Source organism: Artibeus jamaicensis, unplaced genomic scaffold (assembly GCF_021234435.1).
Source record: "Artibeus jamaicensis isolate MK-2021 breed Jamaican fruit bat unplaced genomic scaffold, CSHL_Jam_final contig_1715, whole genome shotgun sequence".
Taxonomy (NCBI): Eukaryota; Metazoa; Chordata; class Mammalia; order Chiroptera; family Phyllostomidae; genus Artibeus; species Artibeus jamaicensis.
The window spans coordinates 850877-875353 of NW_026521335.1; the positions used below are offsets into that span (position 1 = coordinate 850877).

Genomic DNA, 24477 nt, shown 5'->3' on the forward strand with positions numbered 1-24477 from the left:
AGGGACAAGCAATATCATCTAGCAGGAAGAGCCAGTAGGCCATGGTGGACAAAACGAAAAATCCCCAAAGAGAATCAACTTGGAGGTTCACAGTTGGCTGCAAGAAACTCACCCCACTGGCAGGGAGGAAGTCTTCCACATTCCTGTCTAGCAGGATGTAAGGTATGCTACGGGCCAATGGCAACTGTGTATTATTTTCCACCCATTGTCTTTCCGGAATTAAGCTTTTCATTGTAGTTACCTTGTTTCCTTTTCTCCAAAAAATACATTAGGTATAGCTAACTTGCGTTGTAGGTTGTCAGGTCTCAAGGGGCCATTTTATATACATCTGGTCTTAAAACTGAACCCAGCTAAGGTCCTGGGTTGTCTCATTCAGGAGCAGATATGGTCTAAGTACTCTTTTACATCAATTGGTATGAACATTTTTAAACAGCCATTCACCGCTTACTTCCTTCTCAACATAATCCTAATTTTGTTTAGAGAACTGCTCTCTATAGGCCCATGAGCTGAAATGAAGTCAGAGAGGTAGCCCAGCAGGGCCTGATCATTCTTGTAGGCCACTTAAGGTTTTAGTGTTATATTCTATATTCAGTAAAATATAAGCTCCATGAGGTCATGGATTTTTGTCACTCCTGAATTCTGAGAAAAAATGCCTAACTTGATAAAGAAATGAAAGTATAATGGGAGTGATGTGACCTGTTGTACAGAAAGTAGACTACAGAGCGGGCTAAATAGAGCGGAGTGTAGCACAGGAGTAGGGAAGTTAGTGCAACCTCAGAAGTCCAGGCGACAAACGATGGGAACTTAAGCTGGAGGGGTCATGGTGGAGGTAAAAAGTGGCCAGATTCATACTGTCTTTTGAAGCTGGAAGGAGAGAATTTGCCAATGTGGACCCTAAAGGAAGACAGAAGTCACAACAAGACAGTGACTGAGCAATGTTTAATTCAAAATCACACGGCTGGATAATAAAGCTTTACATAGTCACTAGACCTCTCTCTGATTCTTTGTTTAAATTGTGTTAAATACACAAACCACAAAATTTACCATTTTAACCCTTTTAACTGTACGGTTCAGTGGCATTAAGTACATTCACAATGTTGTGTGACCATCTCCACAATCTACATCTGGAACTTTTTAAAAAATCAAACTTTATTTTTTTAGAGAAACTTTAGTTTTCACAGCGAATTTGGGCTGAAAGTACAGAGAGCTCCAATGTCTTCTTGTCCTCACACACCCCAATCCCCCTACTTAGGGCTTTCTCATCATTCCAGAAACTTTGCAGCCATTAAACAATCACTTCCCATTCTACCCCTTCCTCATACCCTGGTAAGAGCCCCAGCCTGTTCTACATGTTGTTTTCATAAATTTGCCTATTTTGAAAGCTTCCTGTAAGTGGAATCATTTGTCTTTTTGTGTCTGGCTTATTTCACTGATGTTTTCGATGTTCTTCCATGTTGGAATATGTATTAACATTTCATTCCTTTTAAGACTGAATAATATTCCATTGTATGTTCTATGACATTTTGCCAATCTACTAATTTGTTAACACATTGCTTCTACCTTTTGGCTGTTGTGAATAATGCTGTGAAGAACATTTGGTGTACAAATATGTTTGAGTCCCTGCTTAAATTGTTTTGGATGTACAAGGCGGCACCCCCTCCCCCAAGTGGAATTATCTCCTGGAGGGTGGGCCCCTTGTAATACAGGCTTCCCCCACTAGGTGAGTGTTCTAGGACCCAATCTGGATCAGTGTGCCAGCTTGCATTGTTGTGAGACACTGATCTGACTTCAGTGAATTTTTTTTAAGACTCTTTCAACGCACTTGCCCATTTCATGACGGGTGATTTACGAGTGCGCCTGCCCACACTGCACTGAGTGTTCAGCAGTTTTGGACCAAAAGCAGCATGACCCCATGCCAACCCATCCCTGTTCGCCCAGTCTTGCCTTGAGTGACTTTTTTTGTTTCCCCAAATTAAAAAAAAAAAGTCCTCAAAGGGAAATGTTTTGCTGATGTAAAAGAGGTGAAACAAAAATGGCAGAATCACTAAAAGGCACCACAATCAATGAGTTCACAAACTGTTTTGAGCAGTGGAAAAAACATCTCAGTAGGTGTATTGCATCAAATAGAGAGTACATTGTAGGTGACCAAAGTTTAAACATGTAAGAATAAATACACAATTTTTGATAAATAGTTTTTTTTGGGGTGGAACTGCTGGATCACATGGTAATTCTGTTTAGCTTTTTGAGGAGTCATCAAACTTTGTTACCCGGCAGTTGTACCAGTCTACACTCCCACCGGCAGTGTACCGGAGTCCCAGTTTCTCCACATCCTTCCTACACTCCTATTTTCTACTTTTTTGTAATAGCATCCAGGTGTGAGGTGGTATATTTTTGTCATTTTAATTTGCATTTCCCTAATGGCTAGTAATGAGCACATTTTACTGGTTACTGACCGTCTGTATATCTTCTTTGGAGAAATGTCTATTCAAGTCCCTTGCCCATTTTTACATTGGGTTTTTGTTGTTGTTGTTGAGTTGTAGGAATTCTTTATATATTTTATATATTAATTCTTTACCAGTATATGATTTGCAGATATTTTCTCCCATTCTGTGGGCTGTCTTTTCACTGTTTTTTTTTTTTTAATCCTCACCTGAGGACATTTTTTCCCCTTGCTTTGAGACAGAGAAAAAGAGAGAGAGAGAGACGTTGATATGAGAAAGCAGCATAGATCGGACGCTTTCTCATCCGCACCCTGAGTGGAGACCAAACCCACAGCCTGGGTATGTGCTCGGACTGGGAATTGAGCGCAGGCCTGCAGGACGAGCTCGGACCAACCGAGCCACACTGGCCACGGTTGTCTTTTCATTCTCTTGAGTAACACGCTGATGCACAGAAATGTTTAATTTTGATGAAATCTATGTATCTACTTTTTTCATTTCTTGTCATGTCTAAGACAAAGAAAAAATTTATCCTCATGATTTCTTCTAAGAGTTTTGCCACTTTAGCTCCTACTTTCAGATTTCTAAACCATTTTGAATTAATTTTGTGCATTGTGTGAGGTGGCATTCCAACTTATTCCTTTGTATATGGTTTATCCAATTGCCGCAACACGATTTGTTGAAAACTCTTGTAACAAAGAGTTTTGTTTCAATTGAGTATAAATGAACATAAATTGAACATAAATGAAAGAGCCTATTTCCATATTCTTAATTCTGTCCCATTGGTCTATATCCTATCCTTATGCTAGTAATACACTGTCTTGATTACTGCTGGCTTGTAGTTAAGTTTTGAAACTGGGAAATATGAATCCTCCAACTTTATTCTTTTTCAAGACTGTTTTGGCTATTCTGAATCCATTGAATGCCCACATGGATTTAGGTTCAGCTTTTCAATTTTTACAGAGAAGACAGCTAGGATTTTTAGAGAGATTGTTTGGGACCTCCAGATCAATTTGAGGAGTACTGCCATCCTAATATTATCTTCCAATCCATGAACATGGCATGTCCTTCCATTTACTTAGGTCTTCTGAACTTCTTTCAACAGTGTTCTATAGTTTTCAGAGGACAAGTTTTGGACTTCTTTAAATTTGTTTTTTCATATTTTACTCTTTATGATGTTATTATAAATGAAATTGCTTTCTTAATTTCATTTTTATTTGGTTCGTTGTTATTGCATATAAATAAAATTGATTTATGTATTCTGATCTTGCACCCTGCAACTTTGCCAAGCTCATTTATTAATTCTAAGTTTTTCAGTAAGTTCTTTAGAATTTTTCTATGTATATGATCTGTCACCTGCAAAAGCATAGCATTTTTACCCTGTAAAATCTACATAGGTAGTCTCAAAAACTCAAGTCTTCAGGCTATAAATGCCTAGAAGTGAACAACCACATTCCTGAAGTCCGTGGACAGACTCAGCTTGTGAAGTATTATGAAGCCTGCCAATGATTCCTGAACGGTTTTCAAGGGTGGAAGAGCCTCGAAGTTAAGCCAAAAGGACACTAATGTAAAAGAATAAACTGTCAGCCCTCGCGGGGTGGCTGTTGGTCACAGCCTCGTCCAGGTATGCTAAGGTTGTGGGTTTGATCCCCAGTCAGGGCACAGAGAAGAAACCACCAACGAATGCTTAAACTGGATGGAATGCCCTGCCCAGTGTGGCTCAGTTGGTTGGAGCATCCTCCCACAAACAGAAGAGTTGTGGGTTTGACTCCAGGTCAGGGCACACGCCTAAGGTTGCACATTTGGTCCCCAGTTGGGACATGCACAAAAAGCAACCAATCAGTGTTTCTCTTTTACATCAATGTTTCCCTCTCTCTGAAATCAATAAGCCTGACCTCAGGCGAGGATTTTTAAAAAAAACGGGTGGAAGAGCAAATCAGTTTCTTCTTCCCTTTCTCTGTCTCTCTCTCTCTCAAATCAATAAAGATTTTTTTTAAAGAATTAAACTGTCCGGGATTTTAATAATACCTGTGCCACTAAAACTTTAATAGGCTGTCACCTATAAGTTTTATTTCCTTCTCATAACGTCTCTGAAGGATGGTGAGAAACAGCAGATGGCAGTACAGAGCACTGGGACCTCGGGTTTAGAAAGAGCAGGCAGCCAGCGAGATCCACAGTGTAAGACATTCTGCTGAACAAATGAGTTGGCTTCTCCTTGAAGTCAATCAAAAGAAAAAAACTATTTGGAGGGAGTGCAGGTAGGGAAGAGACTGTCGAAGAACATAGTAGACTTAATATCAACCAAATGCAATGTATAAAACTATTCGGATACTGATTTGAGTAGACTAACAGTAAAAAGATACCTTTAAAATTGCAGACATTTAAAAATGGACTAAACATTGAATGGTATTAAGAAACAACTGTTAATTTGGTTAGGTGTGCTAATGCAAAAATAAATTCTTCACTCAAAGATGTGTAACGAGTATTGTTGAGTGAAATATCTGGGCTTGGTTTAAACACGCGCACACACACACACACACACACACACACACACACACACGGGGAGATGAAACAAGATCGGAAAATTGGAGGCAGAAAATGAACAAGATCTGGGTCTGAATCCTGGCTCAACCACTTACTAACTAGGTAAATATGGGCAAACTACTTGATATCTGGAGCATGGCAATAACGAGTGCTGTGTAGGTAAAGCATTTAACAGGGTAGGGGATGCACAGTAAAGCTCAATGAATGTTAGATAATATTACTATGAAAGAAATAACAACTATATAATGGCAGATTTGATTGTATGCTCATTTACAAACTGTTTTGTGTCAAAGTATCAATCATGAATACTTTGTCAGAACACTGGAAACAATGTATATGTTGGTCTATTGGGGTTTAATGAAATAAATTATGTACATCTTTACAGTAGAATTTTATACATCTATGAAAATAATCATATTTCTAGGCCAGGATATATCAATTCTATTGCTTAGCATCATTTAGAGGTCATAACTAAAGCAAAAAGATAAGAAATAACAAGTTAGAGATAAAAATCAGAAAGAAAGGGGTAATATTTACCTCTGTGGATGATACACTTATATACACAAAAATATCTGGCAGAATCTACTGAAAAATGCATAAACAAAGACAACTCAAGGTAAGATAGCTGAATACAAAAACAAATCTGATAGAATTAATAGCTTTTGATATGTCTGATTAGAAATTATATCAGAAAAGACCCCATTAAAACTGCAAAAATAATAAAGATAAACTCCCAGGAAAAAAAGGTTAGAAAGAAGTGAGCAATATCTCTAAGAAGGACACAAAAGCATACTTAAAAAAATATGAAAGCAGCCCCGGCTGGTGTGGCTCAGTGGATTGAGTGCGGGCCTGTGAAGCAAAAGGTCACTGGTTCAATTCCCAATCGGGGCACATGCCTGGGCTGCAGGCCGGGTCCCCAGTAGAGGACACATGAGAGGCAACCACACACTGATGTTTCTCTCCCTCTCTGTCTCCTTGTCCCCACTCTCTAAAAATAAATAAATAAAATATTTTTTAAAATATGAAAGCATCTCTTATTATTAGACAGAAAGATCCAGTAGTATAAAGAGGTCAATTTCCCCTAATTTAAAAACATAAATTTAATGTGATCCAAATAAAAAATACTGGGAGGGTTTTTGATAACTCGACAAGCTGATTTGAAAGAGCACATGGAAAAAATTAAAAGGAGAATATTGAGGGGAAAATCTATTAACACTTCTTGTGTTAATAAGGGGAACACTAATCCTGTTGGATATTGAAACAAACTATAAATGTGGAATTCTGGTCGAGTACAGATAAACATATTCACCTACCAGAATAGAAAATCTAGAAATAAACCCAAATACATATAGGAATGGGGTAAATTTGTTTTTCACATATCCACACAAAAGGAAATTCTAAAGGATGTTCTTTAGGCAGAAGGGAAAAAATCCCAGATAGACGTAACAAAACTGTGTAGATTTGCTGAGTGGAGTCTGATTTCTCCCAAGTTTGTCTTTGGTCCTTCAAAGCTCAAGAAAAGCTACTTGCAGATTGCTGACCATGCTCTCTCCTGCCTGCACATTTGAATGTGCTATCCTTTGGATCTGGAATGCCTTTTCCTAACTCCATGTCCGCCAAACTCATACTCTAGCTTCAAAAGAGTTCAGGAGTCATTCTTCTGCAAAGTGTCTTTCTTTGAGAAGAAATAGCGTACATGTATGTATAGTGTCTTCTACATGTTGACTTTCCTCCAGTGTCTTGCATCTTCATTCTGCTCTGCATGTTTATTTGTTCTTTACACCACTGCCAGAGGAATATTGCTAAATACAGATCTGATCATGTCTCTCCTGCTAAAAAAAAAAACCAAAAACCTGATGCCTGTGTGTCTATAAAATACACACTTCTGGAGACATGGAAGGCATTCGAGGCCTTCCAAGATTTCCCTCCAACCTACTTTTCTCACCTCAGCTCTATCAGGTATGCCTTTGCACCCTCAACTTGAGACACCCCAGCTAACCATTCACACACACAGCTCTCTCGGTGCCTTGCTTCACCCAGGACTTTTGGCCTGTGATATGCCCTCTCTCCTCCCATTCATCTTCTCTGTCCGTTCAGATCTTTCAAAGCTCTATTCTCAGTGAAGCCTCATCTAAAATTCCATTAAGAATTAATGACTCAAGACCTGGCTGGTGTGGCTCAGTGGGTTGGACACTGTCCTGGGAGGCAAAAGGTCACCTGTTGGATTCCTGGTCAGGGCATGTGTCTGGGTTGTGGGCCAGGTCCCTGGTTGTAGGCATGCAAGAGGCGACTGATGGATAGTTCTCTTGCACATTGATGTTTCTCTCCCTCTTTCTCCCTCCCTTCTCCTCTCTCTAAAAAAAATAATGAAATCTTAAAACATAAGAGAATTGATGACTCATTCCTGAGTTTGCATAATTAGTATTTGCTTTATTATGGTTGGTATTATTAGTTGTTCGTATGTCTATCACTAGTCTATAGCATTCCTGAGGTTTGGGCAATGTCTTATTTATTTCATTATCGTACCTTTAAATGCACTGCATAACATATGGTCATAAATATTTATATACAAAAATAAATAATTTTGCATACAGTAAAATTAATAATGCCTAACACACAGGCATTTAATTAAATATGCACTCTCTTTAGTGGTAATAAGCATTCTGTAAAACATTAATACTGCTTGGAAACCATTATAACAAGTTTTGTCCTGGCCGGTGTGGTTCAGTCGGTTAGAACACTGACCTATACACCGATGGGTCACACACCAAAGGGTCACAGGTTCGATCCCTGGTTGGGGAGCCTACAAGAGGCAACCAAACAATGTTTCTTTCTCACATCGATGTTTCTCTTTCTCTCTTCCCATCCCTCTCTTCCTAAAAAAAAGCAATAAAAGAATGTCCTCAGATGAGGATTTAAAAAAAAAGTTTCAATGTCCTTTTTTGGTGAAAGCGTAAGTTTAAGTTCTAGAACTTCAGAAGGCCTTAAGATATTTTTCAAGACTCAGGTTTATGTGCCACTTAATCTGGTCCCCCTAAAGTGGAATTAAACATTGAGATTTTCTTATATCCATTTAATCCCTTTAGTACAGTTCTTAGCACAGGGTAAGCACTTTTAGAAGTTGATTGAAGAAATGAACAAATAAATCAAGAGGAATTATTTATGCGATGTTCTCCCCACACAGACTATGCGCATGACAAGTATAACGGATACATTTTATTTGCCTTTTTGTCTCCAGCACCTAGCACAGTATCCGACACAAAATGAGTGGTTACAAAACAGCTAATTATTAAGTTAGAGACAAAAGATAAATACTTGGTTCACTTTAAATATGCAAAGAAGGAAAAAGGAAACACATTTCCTGTATCATGTTAACTTGCACCAAAACCTGATGAATAGATTTATGAATCAGGTATAAAACATAGGTATTTCTACCTTGGGATACAGAAGAAGTGAACTTGTAGATTGACAAGTCAGATCACCTTAGCCCCCCACGATGGTTGAAGCCACCTGGGCCCTGTGAACGAGCATCGGCCTGATGATCTCTGTCGTCTACCTATCTGCACAGCCGCAGCCCCAGGACAACGGGGCCAAGGCAGGCTGTGGTCACATCTCTAGTCTAAGGATGCACAGCTGTTAGGAAAATTCCTACTGCGGCCACAGTGAAAAATACAGGCCTTGGGTGGAGAGAAGGAAAGCAGTCTAGGAGTGTCCCCTGAAGCACAAACAAATGGGGAGACTGAACAGACAATCTCTGTAGCACTACATCTGCTTCAAGAAGGGCACACCAACTCCCTTCCAAAGTGCATCACTTCGCTGCACCATCATGGAAGGAGCAGAAGAGCACGATGGGGTTGGCTGGCTGAAGTCACATCTTGGGGAAGCTGGCCAGGTTGGCAATGCCACAAGCGTTGTTCTTATTCCGGGCCATTAGGATGTAGCCTTTGTTTCCCCAATTTTCTCCCCAGCTGTAGGATCAATCAAGAAAAATACTTAGTACCGTCAATTATTTATCCACTAAAACACTAACCCTTGTGCTAGGAATTAATGGTATACAAAAATGAGTAAGACAGTTTTTATCTTTAAAGAGTTTAAGGCCAACAAATGGAGAGAAGGCATAATACTACAGGTCTCAAAGGCAGGAGAGATTGTTTCTGATCAAGAGGATCAAAAGAGACTTAATGTAAGAGGCAGCATTTGAGCTGAGCCTGAAGGTTGGATAGAAATGGGACCTGTGGAAATGGGATGACAGTGGAGCAGTGGGGAATGAGTAACACAGGCAGGAAAGCATGGGGCATGTGTTAAGATCTTGCGGCTGAAAAATAGGGTGCCAGAAAGGGTGTAGTGAGAGGTAAGTCTGGAAAGGGAGGTGGAGATCAGGTTGAGTTATTTTTACTACCAGGCTAAAGACTTGGACTCTGTGGCCCATCGTAGTGGAGGAGACACTGAAGGTTTCTGATTGGGAGAGTGATATCATCTGATTTGTGTTTCAGAAAGAGTGATGTTGAAAACATGAGGCTAGAACATAAGAAAGAGGCAACAAAAGCTGAATTTGATGATTTGGGTTTGGGAATAAAACCTGTAAGAAAGATGAATGAAGCTATGATAATGGATGAGGTTGCTAAGAAAACAAGTGGAAAGAATGGAAGATTAATATGTGTATATCTACATCTATATAAATATTTATGTTTATATCTCTATATAATATGTGTATGTGTGTATATATATATATATATACATATATATATGTGTATATATATATAGAGAGAGAGAGAGAGAAAGAGATGGGATATCAATCTTCCTAAATTGTTTTCCTGAGTGTTCTGTCCTTTTTCCCCAACCAGCAAATTCTCTAATCACCCAACACGTTTTACTTAAGACCTGCACCCCACCCCTGTTCCCTTCTCCCAGGATCCCAGTGATCCTGATCCTGCCTGGTGTGATCCTGCCTGGTGTCCCTTACTCCGTCCACCTCTCCTGAATGCACCCGATAAAGACAGGACATAGTAAGTGAGCATTCGGGCTGGAAGCTGAGAAACGAAAAACACAGGACAGAAGCTTTAGCAAAAGGAACACCCTCATAGGATGGTGCTCAGCCGGACTGTGATATAAAAAGTCGCCTCAGGTTGGAAGCAATCCCCGCCTCTCGTTGACCAATCAAGAAGGGAAAAGTGTAATTTTCATAAATCTGCCTCACCCCAAGTCACAAGGGAGCCAAGTTACCCTGTAGTTTTATTTGTTCCGAATAATACAGAAGGAAACACTACATTTTGTTGTTGTTATGCTTATCTACTTTCTGAAAAGCAATGCGCTTCACAGACTTTAAAATCTTTGGCCAGTTCTTGTATATGTTTATCCTAAGTGTACCCAGAAGGGCAAAAAGCTGCACAAAGGGGTATTAAACCTTCACACTGTTCCCTACTGCACAGAGAGAGACTGATGATGCAAACCTCCCTAAGAACTTGTTCACATTAGAGTAAAAAGGAAAGAAAAATATAAGTAATTCCAAAGGTCCTGCTGGATTTGGCTACTTTATGTTCTGGTTAGCTAGGTCTACCTTCCTTAGGGGACTGGGAAGTCGCTGAAGGTAGACATCCTGTTCTGTTGTGACTAAGCACCGTGCACCTGGGGCAGCTGTGTAACACATACTTTGAGTACTAGCATCTGGCCATTAAATGTAAAATTAATAGCTTCTGATTAGGCCCTGGCTGGTGTAGCTCAGTGGATCAAGTGCCGGCCTGCGAATCCAAGGGTCATTGGTTTCCTGATTCCCAGGCTAGTGCACATGCCTGGATTGTGGGCCAGGTCCCCAGTAGGGGGTGTGCGAGAGGCAACCACACAAATATTTCTTTCTCTCTCCCCTCCCCTCTCTAAAAATAAGTAAATGAAATCTTTTTTTAAAAAGCTTCTGATTAGGAAGGTGGAACTGAAAAGTCTGAGACAACTTTAACTTGGTTTGGGAGTAAGAAAGGCATACTGGGAAGCTAGAGCTGAGTCCGAGTGTTCAGAGGGTGAGTGACCAACAGACGCAGGGCTTCCATCCTTACCTGTTTTTAATTATCCAGTGCTTTTTTCCTTTCTGGATCCCATATCCCACTGCCAGAACTGCGTGGTTCAGATTGTCACTATTGCAGTTTTCATCATAATACACACCTAGGAAGCAATCCATCAAGGTGAAGCTTTCTGTAATAGAGGGGCTCCCTGGGGGGCTCCCACTCTAGGTGGCCCTCTGTGGAATCCTGTCTCAGTCAGCAGGGCTTACATCAGAGATGCTCCGTGTGGCAGCAGCTGGTAGTGTCTGTTTGGCAGACTCAGTCAGGATATGGAAACTAAGTACCGAAAATGCCCAGTGCCCTTTGAGAAGCTGCCAAGCCCACAGGAGGTGAGATGGCTGACATGCTCCACAGGAGCAGCTCCTTACCTTTGCTGTAAAACTGAAAGGAAGTCAGGCTTGCATCGATGGCCACAGAGATGGGTCCCACTCGGGCCACTGCCCTCTTCAGGGCTTTCTCGTTCCCCTCAGGGATCTCTTTGTAGCCTCTGCACTTAGCTGCCTTGCCTGTTGGGTTGTACATACAACTTTCATCCTGGGGAAAAAAAAAACAAGGTTGAAACAGGGCTAGGACAAAGCAACAGGCAATGAACTGGTGAGTGAGAAACTCCAACAATGTTTGCAGTGATGTCAGTGAACTAACAGGGTTAGTGACTAGTCTCTAGGGAGGGGCTGCTGTCCTCACCATTTCAGACCCCTGCAAAAAAGAATGGGAAAAGCACCCACCTCACAACACACACAAAAGTCAGTTGCAGGTGGTTTTAATATATAAATGTAAAAGCAAACACTATAAAACTTTAAAAAGAGAGAAGGAAATAAAATTTTTATAATCTCGGTGTAGAGAAAGATTTCTCAAATAGGGTATTTTTTTAAAGCACAAACCATCTTCTGGGCCTGTAGTGCGTGTGAGGCTGGGAGGGCTGCCATCACTGTTAATATTTAGATCACGTGTTCTCATAGCTATAACTCTGGGTTTGGAAGGGGCCACCTGTAGGATGATGAACTGCCAAAAAGAATACACCACCTTGACGTGGGTGGCCATTATATTCCCTAATTGTGGCATTTGACGTGATATTCTAAGATTACATGATATCCTGTCTTAATAATTTCTCAAGATTTTTTTGTTCTCTGTCATATCTAAACCCTTGATGCCTCCTGGTACCAAAAACTGCACAGACCTACAAGTAAAATAAAATAAAATAAAATATCTTGGGAATTTGAAGGCGGTGTCATGAGAAGATACTGTAAAATCAGAGTGACCAACATTATGGCTGGAATGAGCCTCCATCACGGTGCTGCCTGGAGGCTGTCCTGCCAGACCTCTTCCTTTTCATTCATTCACATGTTCATGTGAAAAAATCCTTTCAGTTTTGGACAATAACTGCTTTTAAAAACCATAAATTGGATACAAGAGAACAGCTGCCCAAAACTCAGAATATTAAAAATGGCACGTGTGTCTTTTATGACTAATTCTCATTTTAACTGATTAAGAAACCCAAATCCTCTAAAATGCTGAAGAGTTCATGGCGGGGCAGGCGGACGGCGGAAGAACGGATATTAGAAGTCAAATGCTCCTTCTAGTCCGAAATAGGGTTTCAAATATTACATAATTTTCATTTAAATTATTTAGAGTCTCTGAGGTAATAGTTCAACTATCTCCCAACAAAGTGGTTAATGTAGAAATGAATAAATGATGCACGCTGCTCACGGATGAGAGATCAACTACTAGTCGATAGTATTTATTTTTCTGTAATACAGTTCAATTACATAAGCCTTTAAATTGGCTTCCTGGGTTAATCAATATGGAAAAATTATGAACATAAACCTGGTTTTTATGTATACAGTTGGGGTTTAATTTTTTATATTAAGTGACTACAAAAAGTTGTCAAAAGGGTATTTGGCAATTAAAAAATAATATTTTGCCAAATTAAGGTTATCTCACTAATTAGCCAGATGTATTCAGAATTAAAAAGCTAATCTGTCAGGCAGCCCTAGTATGCTGCACAGTACAGTAGCAGCCCCAGAGTCCAACCATGGACTTGGGACCCAGCAGTTCTCGCAATTGCGTACAGGTTAAAGAATTTTTTTTTGTTTCCAAATACAACCTCCACTTTCTCTGCCTTGTAAACATGATAGCTAAAAACCCGTAACATGGAATAATAAAACTCACAACAAGGAGTGGCATTTCTAAAATAAAGTACTGTTCTCATGTGGCCAGGCTCATGAGGATGTGCTGAAATGCCTTAACGTGTAGGCTGCTGAGTATCCAGGGAAATGGACTTGTTCAGTCATTTACATGAATGAGCATTTTAGTGCAGCAGACATCACTTCAGATGACTAAAGCCAAATGACTAAAGCTCACTGCTTTTGGATTTTTTCAAGGAAAAAATTAATAATTTTACTACACAAAAATTAAGAGTTTTTCTAGATTGAAAGATAGCATAAAGAGAGTGCAAAGATAAACATTATCAACCTAATCAAAATAAGCAAAAGCCATAAACGATCGATTGGCTGAAGAAGAAAGGCAGGGGCCACAGACACACACTGCTGGAGACGTGAGACTTCCTCCTAGTTGGGATGGTGGGATAAGTAAACACTGCACTCATTCCTCTCTCTGCCACATGAGAATTACAACTAAATTACACAGCAGCCACCCCTGAGGACCATCTGAAGACTAGATGAACAGAACTCCTGTTACTAAGGATATAAAGAAGCCACATCAAGACCAAATGTCAACTGTCATTGAGAACTATTCCTTTTAGAGATGTGAGTCAATGGCCCCCTAGCTGGTATAGCTCAGTGGATTGAGCACAAGCCTGAGAATAAGAGGATCGCAGTTCGATTCCCAGTCAGGGCACATGCCTGGGTTGCAGTCCAGTTCCCTGCAGGCCAGTTCCCAGCAGAGGACACACGAAAGGCAACCATATATTGATGTTTCTCTCCCTCTCTCCTTCCCTTCCCCTCTAAAGATAAATAAATAGTATCTTTTTTTTTTTTAGATTTTATTTATTTATCTTTAGAGGGGAAGGGAAGGAGAGAGGGAAAGAAATATAACTGTATGGTTGCTTCTCATGCGACCCCTGCTGGGAACTGGCCCCTGCTGGGAACTGGACTGCAACCCAGGCATGTGCCCTGACTGGGACTCAACCGCGATCTTTTGGTTTGCAGGCCCACGCTCAATCCACTGAGCTACACCAGCCAGGGCTAAAAATAAATAATATCTTTAAAAAAAAGAGTGAGTCAATGCGATTCTTATACATTGAATGTGGGAATATAATTTTTTCCAAATACTTTGGTAAAATATTTGATATTAACCTATCTAGTAAAGTTGAAGATATACCAAGTGAGGGTATATCTACCTCACAGGGCTGTTATAGACAATTAAATCAGAAAATGCACTAAGCACATGGCTTAGCACATAACAGCCATCGTTTTCATTACTAAAGGTTGCATTCCTTTCTTCAAAGACTCCTGTTGCCAAGGCCCCATATTATATTATCTATCAACCCCATGTATGTAAGTAGCCCTCAGATCTACTTCATTTTGGGTAAGAAAGAGCTCCTACCTACTGCCAAACTATTGTATAGGACGAAGTAAATTGATCTCTAAAATTACAACAAATGTGAAGTAACTTGTTTTTTCTCCCATTTTATACAGGTTAGCATGTTAATGTGCAACTTGCTTAAACATTCCCCAAACCCACACTGAGATCATACAAAACAAAGACACATGATTCATGAAACTAGATGTGTGATGGGAGTGGAGGAGTTGCACTGAGGGTTACAGATACCTCCTCAGAGACCTGTGGAATAACCTGTCTGCTGTTTTTTCCTCCAGGGCAGAGAGGCAGACAAGATCTATGGTAGCCTGAACTCCCAAAATTCTCCCAGATTCTGGGAGTCTTCCTGGCCTTCTGTGGGCCATTATCCCAACAACAAAGCAGGACAAGGTAACAGAAAACAAGATTCCGGGAATTGTTTCCAGCAGAGAATACCACGCTGGGGCAGCAGGGGCCCTCACAGGGCTGTATGACAGTGCAGGCCAGTCTCACCTCTCCCACGTATGGGTAGGCATCCTCAGAGTCAATGCCCCGATTCTTCTGCACGTAGTGGAAGGCATTGGTCATGTAGCCGCCTCCGCAGCCATCGTTCTCAGACACGCAGTCCACCAAGTTCTGGGGACTCAGATTTAAGAGTTTGCCAGTTTTCTTCTTCAGCTGGCCCTCCAGGGCACCAACAGAGCTAAAAGCCCAACAGGAACCACACTGACCCTGGGAGGCACAACAAAGAAACTATCAGTCCTTGCTGTTCACACTTTTCGTCTCCTCCCCCTGCCGCCCGATGACATTCCACAGATTTTAGAAATTCCAGAGTACACGTCCCCCTTGCTGTGAGGTCTTCCTATTTCCCTTCACTTAACCTTCGGTGCATTGTTCAATTGCTGTTGTTACCATTGTCCCATTAGCTGTAGTAGAATAGTAGAGCAGAGTGCGCATTGTAACCCCTTAGATATGTGACCTTGGGTAAGTTACTAAACCTCTCTGTGCCTCAGTTTGCTTACCTGTAAAACGTTAATAGTAAAAAGTGCTAGCTATTATTAGTGTTTAAGACATTTTTCTTTCCTTTTCTATTTTTTAAGATGAAGGATTTCTTGGGGACACAGATTATGTCTTAGTCATCTTGAATCTCTACTGCCTAGCACATGCCTGATAGATAGGTCCTGAAAAAAATGTTTGTTGAATGAATGTCAAATCAATTGTTCATCTGGTTGATACAATCAACATTGTTAAGGTTGTGGGAAAACCAGCATTCTTATGCTGATAAGAATGTAAGAAAGTTCTCTCCCACTCTTCTTCCCTTCCCCTCTCTCTAAAAATAAATAAATAAAATATTTAAAAAGAAAGAGAATGTAAGACAGTAAAACTTTTTTGGAAAGGATCTAGCAATTTTAATTTTAGGACTTATTTTGCATATATATTTGTACATGGGTATAAAAATATATGTAAAAGGGTGCTTACAGCAACACTATTTGTAAAAAGAGAAAACTCAGAAACAACCTAAATATATAAACACAGAAGATGAGCTAAATGGTCAAATAGGCTATTAGCACAGGGAGAAGTAACCTTAATTCCTTGTTCCCTCTTCCTAGTGCCCTCCTACCTTAAAAACAAACAGCCAAAGGAAGAGGCCATGCTGTCTCACACCCATTCCCAGGATGCAGGAGGGTACCTGATTTTTGACAGGAGTAACATATCCCTTCTTTCGATAGTCAATGGAGTCCGGGACTTTGCCTTCCCAGTCGGGGACATAGCGGGTGTCATTACTGCGGGAATGAGAGGGGGGCACTTTGAGTCCAGTCATCTTCTGAACCACCTCGTCACTGGTCTGGGACAAAGGAGAAAGAGGCCAGGCATAAGCAGGGAACTAAGGCAAACAGGGCAGGTAGGCCAGAAGCTGAGGCTAAACTCACCATGTCCCCCAAGTGGTTCATGGCCAGTTCATATGTATGGACGCCAAGAGAGGCCTCAAGATTATGGATGGAAATATGCTTCAGGTTTTTTTCCCAAATTAAACGCCGAGAGATCTCATCCACCTAAACAGAGCATGTTCAGTACTGGCACAGACCATCCCCGGTGTACAGTTCCATGTGCAATATTGGGGGGGGGGGGTTAGGAGAAAAGATAAAAGTTACAATAACAGAGAGTATACAACCTTGTTAGGGAAGTGACCACGGAGTTCTTAAGCATGCAGAAATAAATTTAAAAATAGAATGCAGAGATCTGGAGAGATGTACAGGAGAGTTGCTTATGGATTAATAGCATTAATCTGGGAAGTTTTCCCAAAAGTAGAATGTAAGACATGCATAAAGAAAACTAAGGATAGGACTTGAGGAAGGGTGTTTTAAGGCATAGGAATGAAAAATGGAAGTTAACAGTTAGGAAACAAGATCAGGTGTGCTAGGCTGGAGGGGTTAAAGTGTTTGGGTAGAAGGGAGTCTGGAAGCTAGGACTGGAGATCCCGGGTTCAGCCCTCCCATCATGCTCTGCTTCAGGTCCCCAGGCACCTTGCTGTTATACTGCTTCCTGTAGGTCTTCTTCCATTGCTCCCACTGGGTGTCCAGTATCTCCTCAGGGTATAGAGCAAAGCTCACCGGCAGCAACAGCAGAAACTTGAGCCCCCACATCCTGCAGATGGGGATAATTAGGGGAGAATTTCCTATATGCCAAGAAAGTTCTAGCCTGGCTAAGGATGAGGAAATACCTGGCGCCATATTCCCAAACAGGTGGTTGTTAACCTTTGGGAGTCACAGACTCCTTTGAGAAGCTAATAACATTTGCAACTCATAATATAATCCCTCTCACCAGCAAAATGCACGCACACACAATAATTCTAGGGAGTTCATGAAGCTGAAGTTAAGATCCCCTTCCTCTGGACTATATGAGTCAAAAAACAAACAAAAATAATAATTAAAAAAAACAACCCATGCAAACCACCTGGGCTTTATAAAGAAGGTACACAAAGACCTGAGGGTGATTTCCATATGGTAAACCAAACGGTGACCGTCAGGAGGGGCCTGGGTTTGGATGGGGTGCAGATACATCTGGTTCCAAGTATTCTGACCTAGGGAGGTTCAATGTCCCTCCCCCCCCCAACACACACACACAGAATCACTTGCACTGACAACCAGAAACAGGGTAGAAAATGGACAGTCATCATGGGCTCAGCGCCTCTCCCCTCCAATGTCCCCAGCAGACATGGAAGAGATGGACAAGGTCGGTAGATAAGTGCCAGGGGGACGATGGTGGTTGGGAGAACACACAAAGGAGAGATTCCCAACTAAGTTTTGCCTCCTGATCATTTCTTCACAACATTCTTCTTTTCCATGCCTAAATTCTGTTATTTTTCCAGCCCTCGCCAGGAGAGGACCAGGGAAAAGTTGACGGTATTTCTCTTCTTCTCTAACTATGAGAGAATATTTCACTGCCTCCATAGTTTTCTTATGTGCTTTTCTTCCTCTCTTCTTGCTCCCTCCTCAGGCAAGAAACTGTCCTAATCTCAACCAGCTGCTGTGGTCAGGAAAGTTTTCGTCTTTTATTGACAACAAAAACCTCTGTGACTGCCTCACAGGACAAAACCCTTTAGAACCAGTTTGTTAAAAAGAATGTGAGACAGAAAAGCAACGTTCTATGATCATTAAATACACAGCTTTTCAGAAGTTTACTCTAACTTTACTCCTTGCAGTGGCTTATGTGGCCTCCATTTAAGAACAATTTAGTCTTGTAGCAAGTAATATGGCTTGTGTAATTTTTGAATTTATAGTCCATTTTTGAGTAATCTTTGTAAACAGGCAAATATGCAGCAGGACATTTAATGTCTGAAGCGTTAAGGGCTTTGAGATGTCTCAGAGTAGGAAGCACGGAGTTATCAACACTCTGCACAACTCCGCCTCCAGCTGTAACTTAACCCTTTTGGTACCTTCGGCCAAAACAGAAAACCCCAGAGGCCACACTTTATAAGGTGAGGGATGGGTGAAGGATTCCTATATTCTTTGCTTCACTAACAGCCACATATACATACAAATCACAGAAGGAATCCTAAAAGATTTCCAGGCAGATGTGGCCAGGAAATTGCCAAAGAAGGGCATCAGTGTTTCCATGCACACGGCCTACGAAGTTCATTTTGATCCCCACGTCATTCCATCCCTAATACTTCTAAAATGTTGAATTGCCAGAAATAAAAAGCTAGAAGATCTAGGAAGTTGAAAATGTTACCTGCTGCTGGGGATCTGCTCTCTGGGTTCCGTTCCGCAGGGCAGTGTGGATAATGTCGGCGACTGGGAGTGCTGGATTTATTCCATCGGAATTGCGGAAGTCAGTCTCAGCTGCTGGCTGGAAAATTTGGATAGGGAAGGGAGGCGGAGATAGAAATGCTGAGAAGGGGGATTAGGGAGGAGGGAAGGAGGCAGTGAATCTGCAGGTTCTGTATGCATGCGGGAGTGTGTGAGCCAGGGTGATTTGTCTTCCAGGGGAGACAAAAATAGACCTCAATACACATTATTCAAGTTGGGGCTTGGTGGCTAGAGGACACAGTCCTGGTCTCTCCCATTCTTTTACATATTATATTGGGGGATTATATCTTTTCCTGTTATCCGTCTCTCCAACTTTGAAATTTGCTTTTGAATTTGCCTAACACTCACATCAGAGACGAGGTAATAAACACAAAAGGCTAGAAGACCATATGCAAATAAGAGAAATCATGGGCCCCGAAATAATTTATATTTTATAAGCTTGTTGGCTAACCGTTGTCCTTTCTTCCACACACAGGAACAGCCAGCTCTTCCAGCCTAAATTTGCTGAGGAAGGATATGCCCAGAAAATCCAGGTGAAACCGGTTTTAAAAGTAACCAAAAACTGTACTCTTGGTAATTTATGACAGCACATGAATCAATGCCATGTGACTCACATGTGACTTCTTTTTTGCTAAAACTCTGATGATAAAATGCCTGATGCACATTATCCATCTCAATTACTGAAATCCCCACCTCAGGTCATGAGCTCGTCCACATACTTCCCCCAATATCCAGGCATGTGACTGATGAGTCTAGTTCAGTCCCTAGGCCACACTCCCAAACTCCATACACAGATGTGGGGGAAGAAGAAAAGAGGGTCCTTGGAATTGAAAGGACAATATGCAGGATGTAGATTCTGTTTCTGGCTGGATTACATACAATAGAGTCTCAAGAACACAGATTTATACCTATGTGTTTTAAGATTTGCTAATGAACCTAGAGGGAACCCAGGTCCAGACCTGAATAATTTAAATTTCCCCATCCCTAATTCCTTTTCATCCAGAAGAGAACACGCGGAGGGAATAGATCCAGATGTGCCCGACTGGTCTCAAATCCTAATTCTCCCCTCCTGAGGACTTGGGCAATCCCAACCCCCATGCCATGGTCAGATGTCCCTGCTGATTTCACTGAGAATGAGTCAGTATCAGGAGGACAACCAAGGAATGCTGAGTGATCAGAGCCTTATGATCTCCCCACATGTGAAATTACAGATATGTTGTGCTTAATGTTTGTATATCTGGAGCTAAAGCTATGGGTTCAACTAGTTGTGAGGGTTTGTTGTTTATGAGCTGCAAAGGAATAATAAAGCCGCAATTAAGATGACACAACACAAAGTTTACAAAAGGAAAAATATTTTGTTTTAAAATACTTGCTACATGTCATTATTTTTGCCACTGTAAGGCTCAGCAGAGATGCCAGCAGTACAGAAATGGCCAACAAAGAAAAAAAACAATCAAAAATAAAACCCTGAAGGAAAAGCAAAAACCCCCAGAGCATCTTCTCCCTCCCCTCCCCAAAGCCCTCATAACTGTACAATATTATAGTCCTGATCACATTTAAAAACAGGCGATTATTAAAAACAAGGATTTCATTGGAAACTCAACTTTTTGGTTTCTTAACATTGTAATATAAATATATATATGTATACTGTATGTGTGCACATAGAATAAAAAAATAAACTGTTTCCTTTTCCACTCCACTACCTGGCACCAGACTTGAGACAAAAGGGAGGGAAACCCCATGACCTTCTCTCAGCCTCTCCAAGGCCATCTATGCTCCTCAGTCCCCTATGGCTACATTTAAAATGTCTTCTCCTTACTAATTACTCTTGCACTTAAGATACTGGCCTGAGCCAATTTTTTTTAAAAAAGCTGATACACATGACTGTTACCTGAGGAAGGCAGAGAGTGATGGCAGTAACCTGTATCCACACTTATATGGCTATAGTTAATCACCAAGTGACCCTGTCAGCACGGGAGTCCAGGCCCCATCTATCACATGGATTTATTACACTTGCACTATACAGCAAAATCCAATCTCAAGACTGCAGAGGGAGCAAAGAGAAAACAACTGTAGGCCCAGAAGAGACCTAAACCTCAGTTTCTTGCTAGGCTGGATACTTTGAATTAGATGAAAGAGGCTACTTTGTAAGAAGGCTTAGTATTTGGCTTAAACTCTGCAAGTGAGGGCTTTCACTGGACTGCTAATCCAAGAAGTTGAGTTTCCATGCAGAAATAACCTCCACAGATCACACACATGTAATTCTGACAGAAAAATGCAGCATTGTCTTTATGGCCAAGTGTGGGGTTAAAAGTGTTCATCCTGCCCGCCTGTTTCTGTAAGGTCTGCAGATCTTCCATATGAGGCGAGAGCACCAAACGCAGGGATGACCCAGCTTTATCTGGGTCTGTTGAGAGACCAAGCGTATCAACATAAGACTTTATACACTTGCTTACAGTCGCATATTGGCTGGGCACAGATATAAGTGCAGTGCAGCACAGACATTTATTTAAATACTCTTTGGCTGCAATATTAAGTGGAAAATACCTGGAAGATTTAACTCTTTAGGATTCTCTGAATAACACAGAAAGACAAAGATAAAATCTGGGACAAATTTTGCATAACCCCCTAATAGGGAGAAAGAAACAAAACCAGAAACACATGTGTGTGCACATACACTCACACACACACACACACTCTTCTCTCACTTCTGCACCCACATTTCTCTCCAGGGGAACTGCTCACAGGCAGCAGAAAGAACATATTCTCACTTCTTTCAACCCCATATATACCTACCGTGTTTCATGATCCTCAAATATGAGGACATTTCTCCTCTCCACCACCTTATTCGGAATTTCTTTCCAAAAACAAGCCATAGTACAAGGCAAATAGTGGATGCCAGGTTCTCTAACCTGCCTCTTGATCCTAGCACACATCATCTATGTCTGGTCAGGAGACATAAGGAAAGGTATTTTTAACCTCATCCAGCCTGTTTTTCAAAGGGTCTGCAAAGCCTTGAGGATTCATTCCATTGCATCTATAAATTATGTCAGAGAGGCAGGAGGGCAAGGGAAAGGCCAGAAGTGAAAGGGGGTACACATTAGGGGTGAGGGAAGGGAAGGGAGAGGAACTTTTATTCTGTTTACAAAAAGATTTGTTTTTTAAAAACAAATGGTGACTTTTCTCCCCCACCCCTTTGTCCTCACCCCAATAGTTCTATTCTGAAAAGGAGGGAAACATAGTTAGATCAGGAAATTCTTCATTGTTGTAGCTGTTGTTCTGGTCTCCCAGCATGGAAAGCATCTCCTGGTAAGAGAAAAAAAGTTTGGGTTGCACACCTTGATCCCTTACATTTATCAAGCTCCCTTTCCAACATCCTCCTGAACCATCATCCCTGGCCCCACAGAGTTTCTGCTGTGCTGACTTCTCTTGACCTTCCTTAGTTTCAGCAGCTCTGACTCATTTAGATGGCAACCTTTTTCCTAGTCCACTCTCCAGCTTCCCCCTACAGTTCGTTCCACATTTCCCTCTTTTCTAGTCCTCAGTATTTTCAAAAGGGAAAAAATCTGCTTGCCACATTCCATATAACCTCCTCTCATTATACAATGAAATATCTCTTATCCTCTTTGTTTTCTACCAAAATCTGTTTTGCCTTCCTGTGTAGCTCTTCCTTTGTCTTGCCTAAGATGACTCCACTCAGTCCCACAGTCCCCTCAGGACTTCTGTAAATAGACTTTAAAGCCGTATCCCCAAGCTTCTGTAAAGTGGGGATGTGGTTCTCCTTGAGTAGGCTAAGACTGCTTTCTTTGATATCCTGCACGGTGCTGCACAACACTAACTATGGTCTAGTTAAAGGTTTAAAGGCTGTGCATCACACTAAGTTTACAATCTTTCCAATTAATGACATTCAGCCCTACATGTCCCACTCTCTTCTCCCATACCCCCAATCACACCCTAACCTACGCACGCTTCCTTCTCTGTCTCTCCTCCCTAACCCTTTCTCTTCCAGTTTCTGAGTTTCTGATGTCTTTTCACCCTCTCACCTGGAAGACCTCAGGCTGGCCAGTTTGCTGTGCTGATGTCTGTTGAACATGCTGTTCATTAGAACTTGAACGATGATGAGGCTGCTGGCCCTGCCACTGTGGCCAGACTCCCACACCCTCTGCTGTCCGTGTCTGGAATTGTCCTGCAGTCTGTCCAGTCTCAGGAGCTAGAGAGAAGAATAAATAGGAAAACCTAGCACATAACTACATGTAAGCCATTAATTTTACCTAGAAACCTTCTGCCCATCTCTCTTGCAATTAATGCTTCTTCGATTTTAAAACCCAACCCAAATTAATTTTTCTTCTCTAGGAAACTGTTCCAAAGTCCTCTGTTCACTTTAAATTTGCATATTATTACAAATTCATAATACATTACATGCTTTCTGTCATATGTGTGAAAGTCTTCTTATATGGGCAGGTTAATAAATACCAAAAACCCTGCCCTTTCCCGTAATTAGCTTAATGTACAGCAAACCCTTTTAACTACTGTGACTTTCCTTTTAACTGTCTTCTGGTCTGAACTCACCAAAGTTGGATCCACGACTGGTGAGAGCAGGATAAGCAGCAGCACCAGGTGATGCGGTGGAAGCACCGGGGAGGGACATGGGGCTAAAGGATGATGGTGTCTGAAAGCTGCCCACACCAAACTGGGAAGAACGAGTCTTGGTTGTAGCCTGGGTGGCCACCTGCTGAAAGAGAGAAAGGAGTAGAGAACAACAAATGGAACATTTAAATTATTGCACATTCCATTCCTACAAGAGTCAATCTTCTTTGTCAATCACTGGACTCTTTTAAACCCAGCTCACCACTTATTTCCTACTGTATATTTTTTCCAGTTAATTCCCAATCTCCCTTAACACTATATTTAGGCAGCTATCAAAAACTGCAAAAAGTAAAGAACCATGGAATTAATAAAAGTATATACTGACAGTTGCAATGATTAAATGAAAATGATTTAAATAAAAGCATTTTATAAGTTGTAATGAAGTTCTATAGTAACAGAAGCATTTAGTAACAGTATAGTATCATATATTTAAAGGAAAACACTTTCCACTTTAGTCTCTATTGCATTCATTTGTTCCTAATGATGTCTTTTTTTAGTAGCATTTTTCTCACCATAATAGTAATGCATACACACTGTAGAATATTTGCAAAGTGAAGGGAAATTTTTTTTTAATTATTCATAACTCTATTACCAAAGGCTCATGGTGGATAATTTCTTCCAGTTTTTATTTTCCTATGTATTTTTAAAAATCCTCACCTGAGGCCATGTTAATTGATTTGAAAGAGAGAAGAAGGGACTGGGGTGGGAGGAGAGAGAAAAACACACATCGGCTGCCTCCTGTGTGCACCCTGCCCAAGGACTGAATACAAAATTTAGGTGTGTATGTGCCCTGACCAGAGATTGAACCTGAGACCTTTCAGTGTACAGAGCAAGGCTCCAATCAACTGAGCAACCCAGCCAAGGTTCCTACGCATTTTTTATACAACTGAGATCATAATGCATATAACAATTCTGGAGCCTACTTTTGGTTTGGCTCTTTAAATCTAA

The 24477-nt window shown here is 41.1% G+C and overlaps 2 protein-coding genes across 2 annotated transcripts in view; both read right to left on the reverse strand.

Moving 5' to 3' along the window:
• Positions 1–8183: 8183 nt before the first annotated feature.
• Positions 8184–20819, reverse strand: CTSK (cathepsin K). The gene is made up of 8 exons (XM_037125828.2): positions 18806–20819; positions 17098–17218; positions 16504–16626; positions 16263–16418; positions 15086–15304; positions 11404–11569; positions 11030–11135; positions 8184–8950 (listed from the first exon to the last, which is right to left on the reverse strand). Exons 2-8 carry the CDS (start codon positions 17215–17217, stop codon positions 8851–8853), a joined length of 990 nt encoding a protein of 329 aa, XP_036981723.2. The 5' UTR covers position 17218; positions 18806–20819; the 3' UTR covers positions 8184–8850.
• A 91-nt stretch (positions 20820–20910) lies between these two features.
• ARNT (aryl hydrocarbon receptor nuclear translocator) overlaps positions 20911–24477 on the reverse strand; it is a 58800-nt gene continuing 55233 nt past the window's right edge. Inside the window, exons 20-22 of the mRNA XM_037125804.2 lie at positions 23452–23614; positions 22926–23092; positions 20911–22188 (exon numbers count right to left, since the gene is read on the reverse strand). Coding sequence (XP_036981699.1) covers positions 22099–22188; positions 22926–23092; positions 23452–23614 — 420 coding nt within the window. The 3' untranslated portion in view covers positions 20911–22098. The remainder of the gene's footprint in view (positions 22189–22925; positions 23093–23451; positions 23615–24477) is intronic.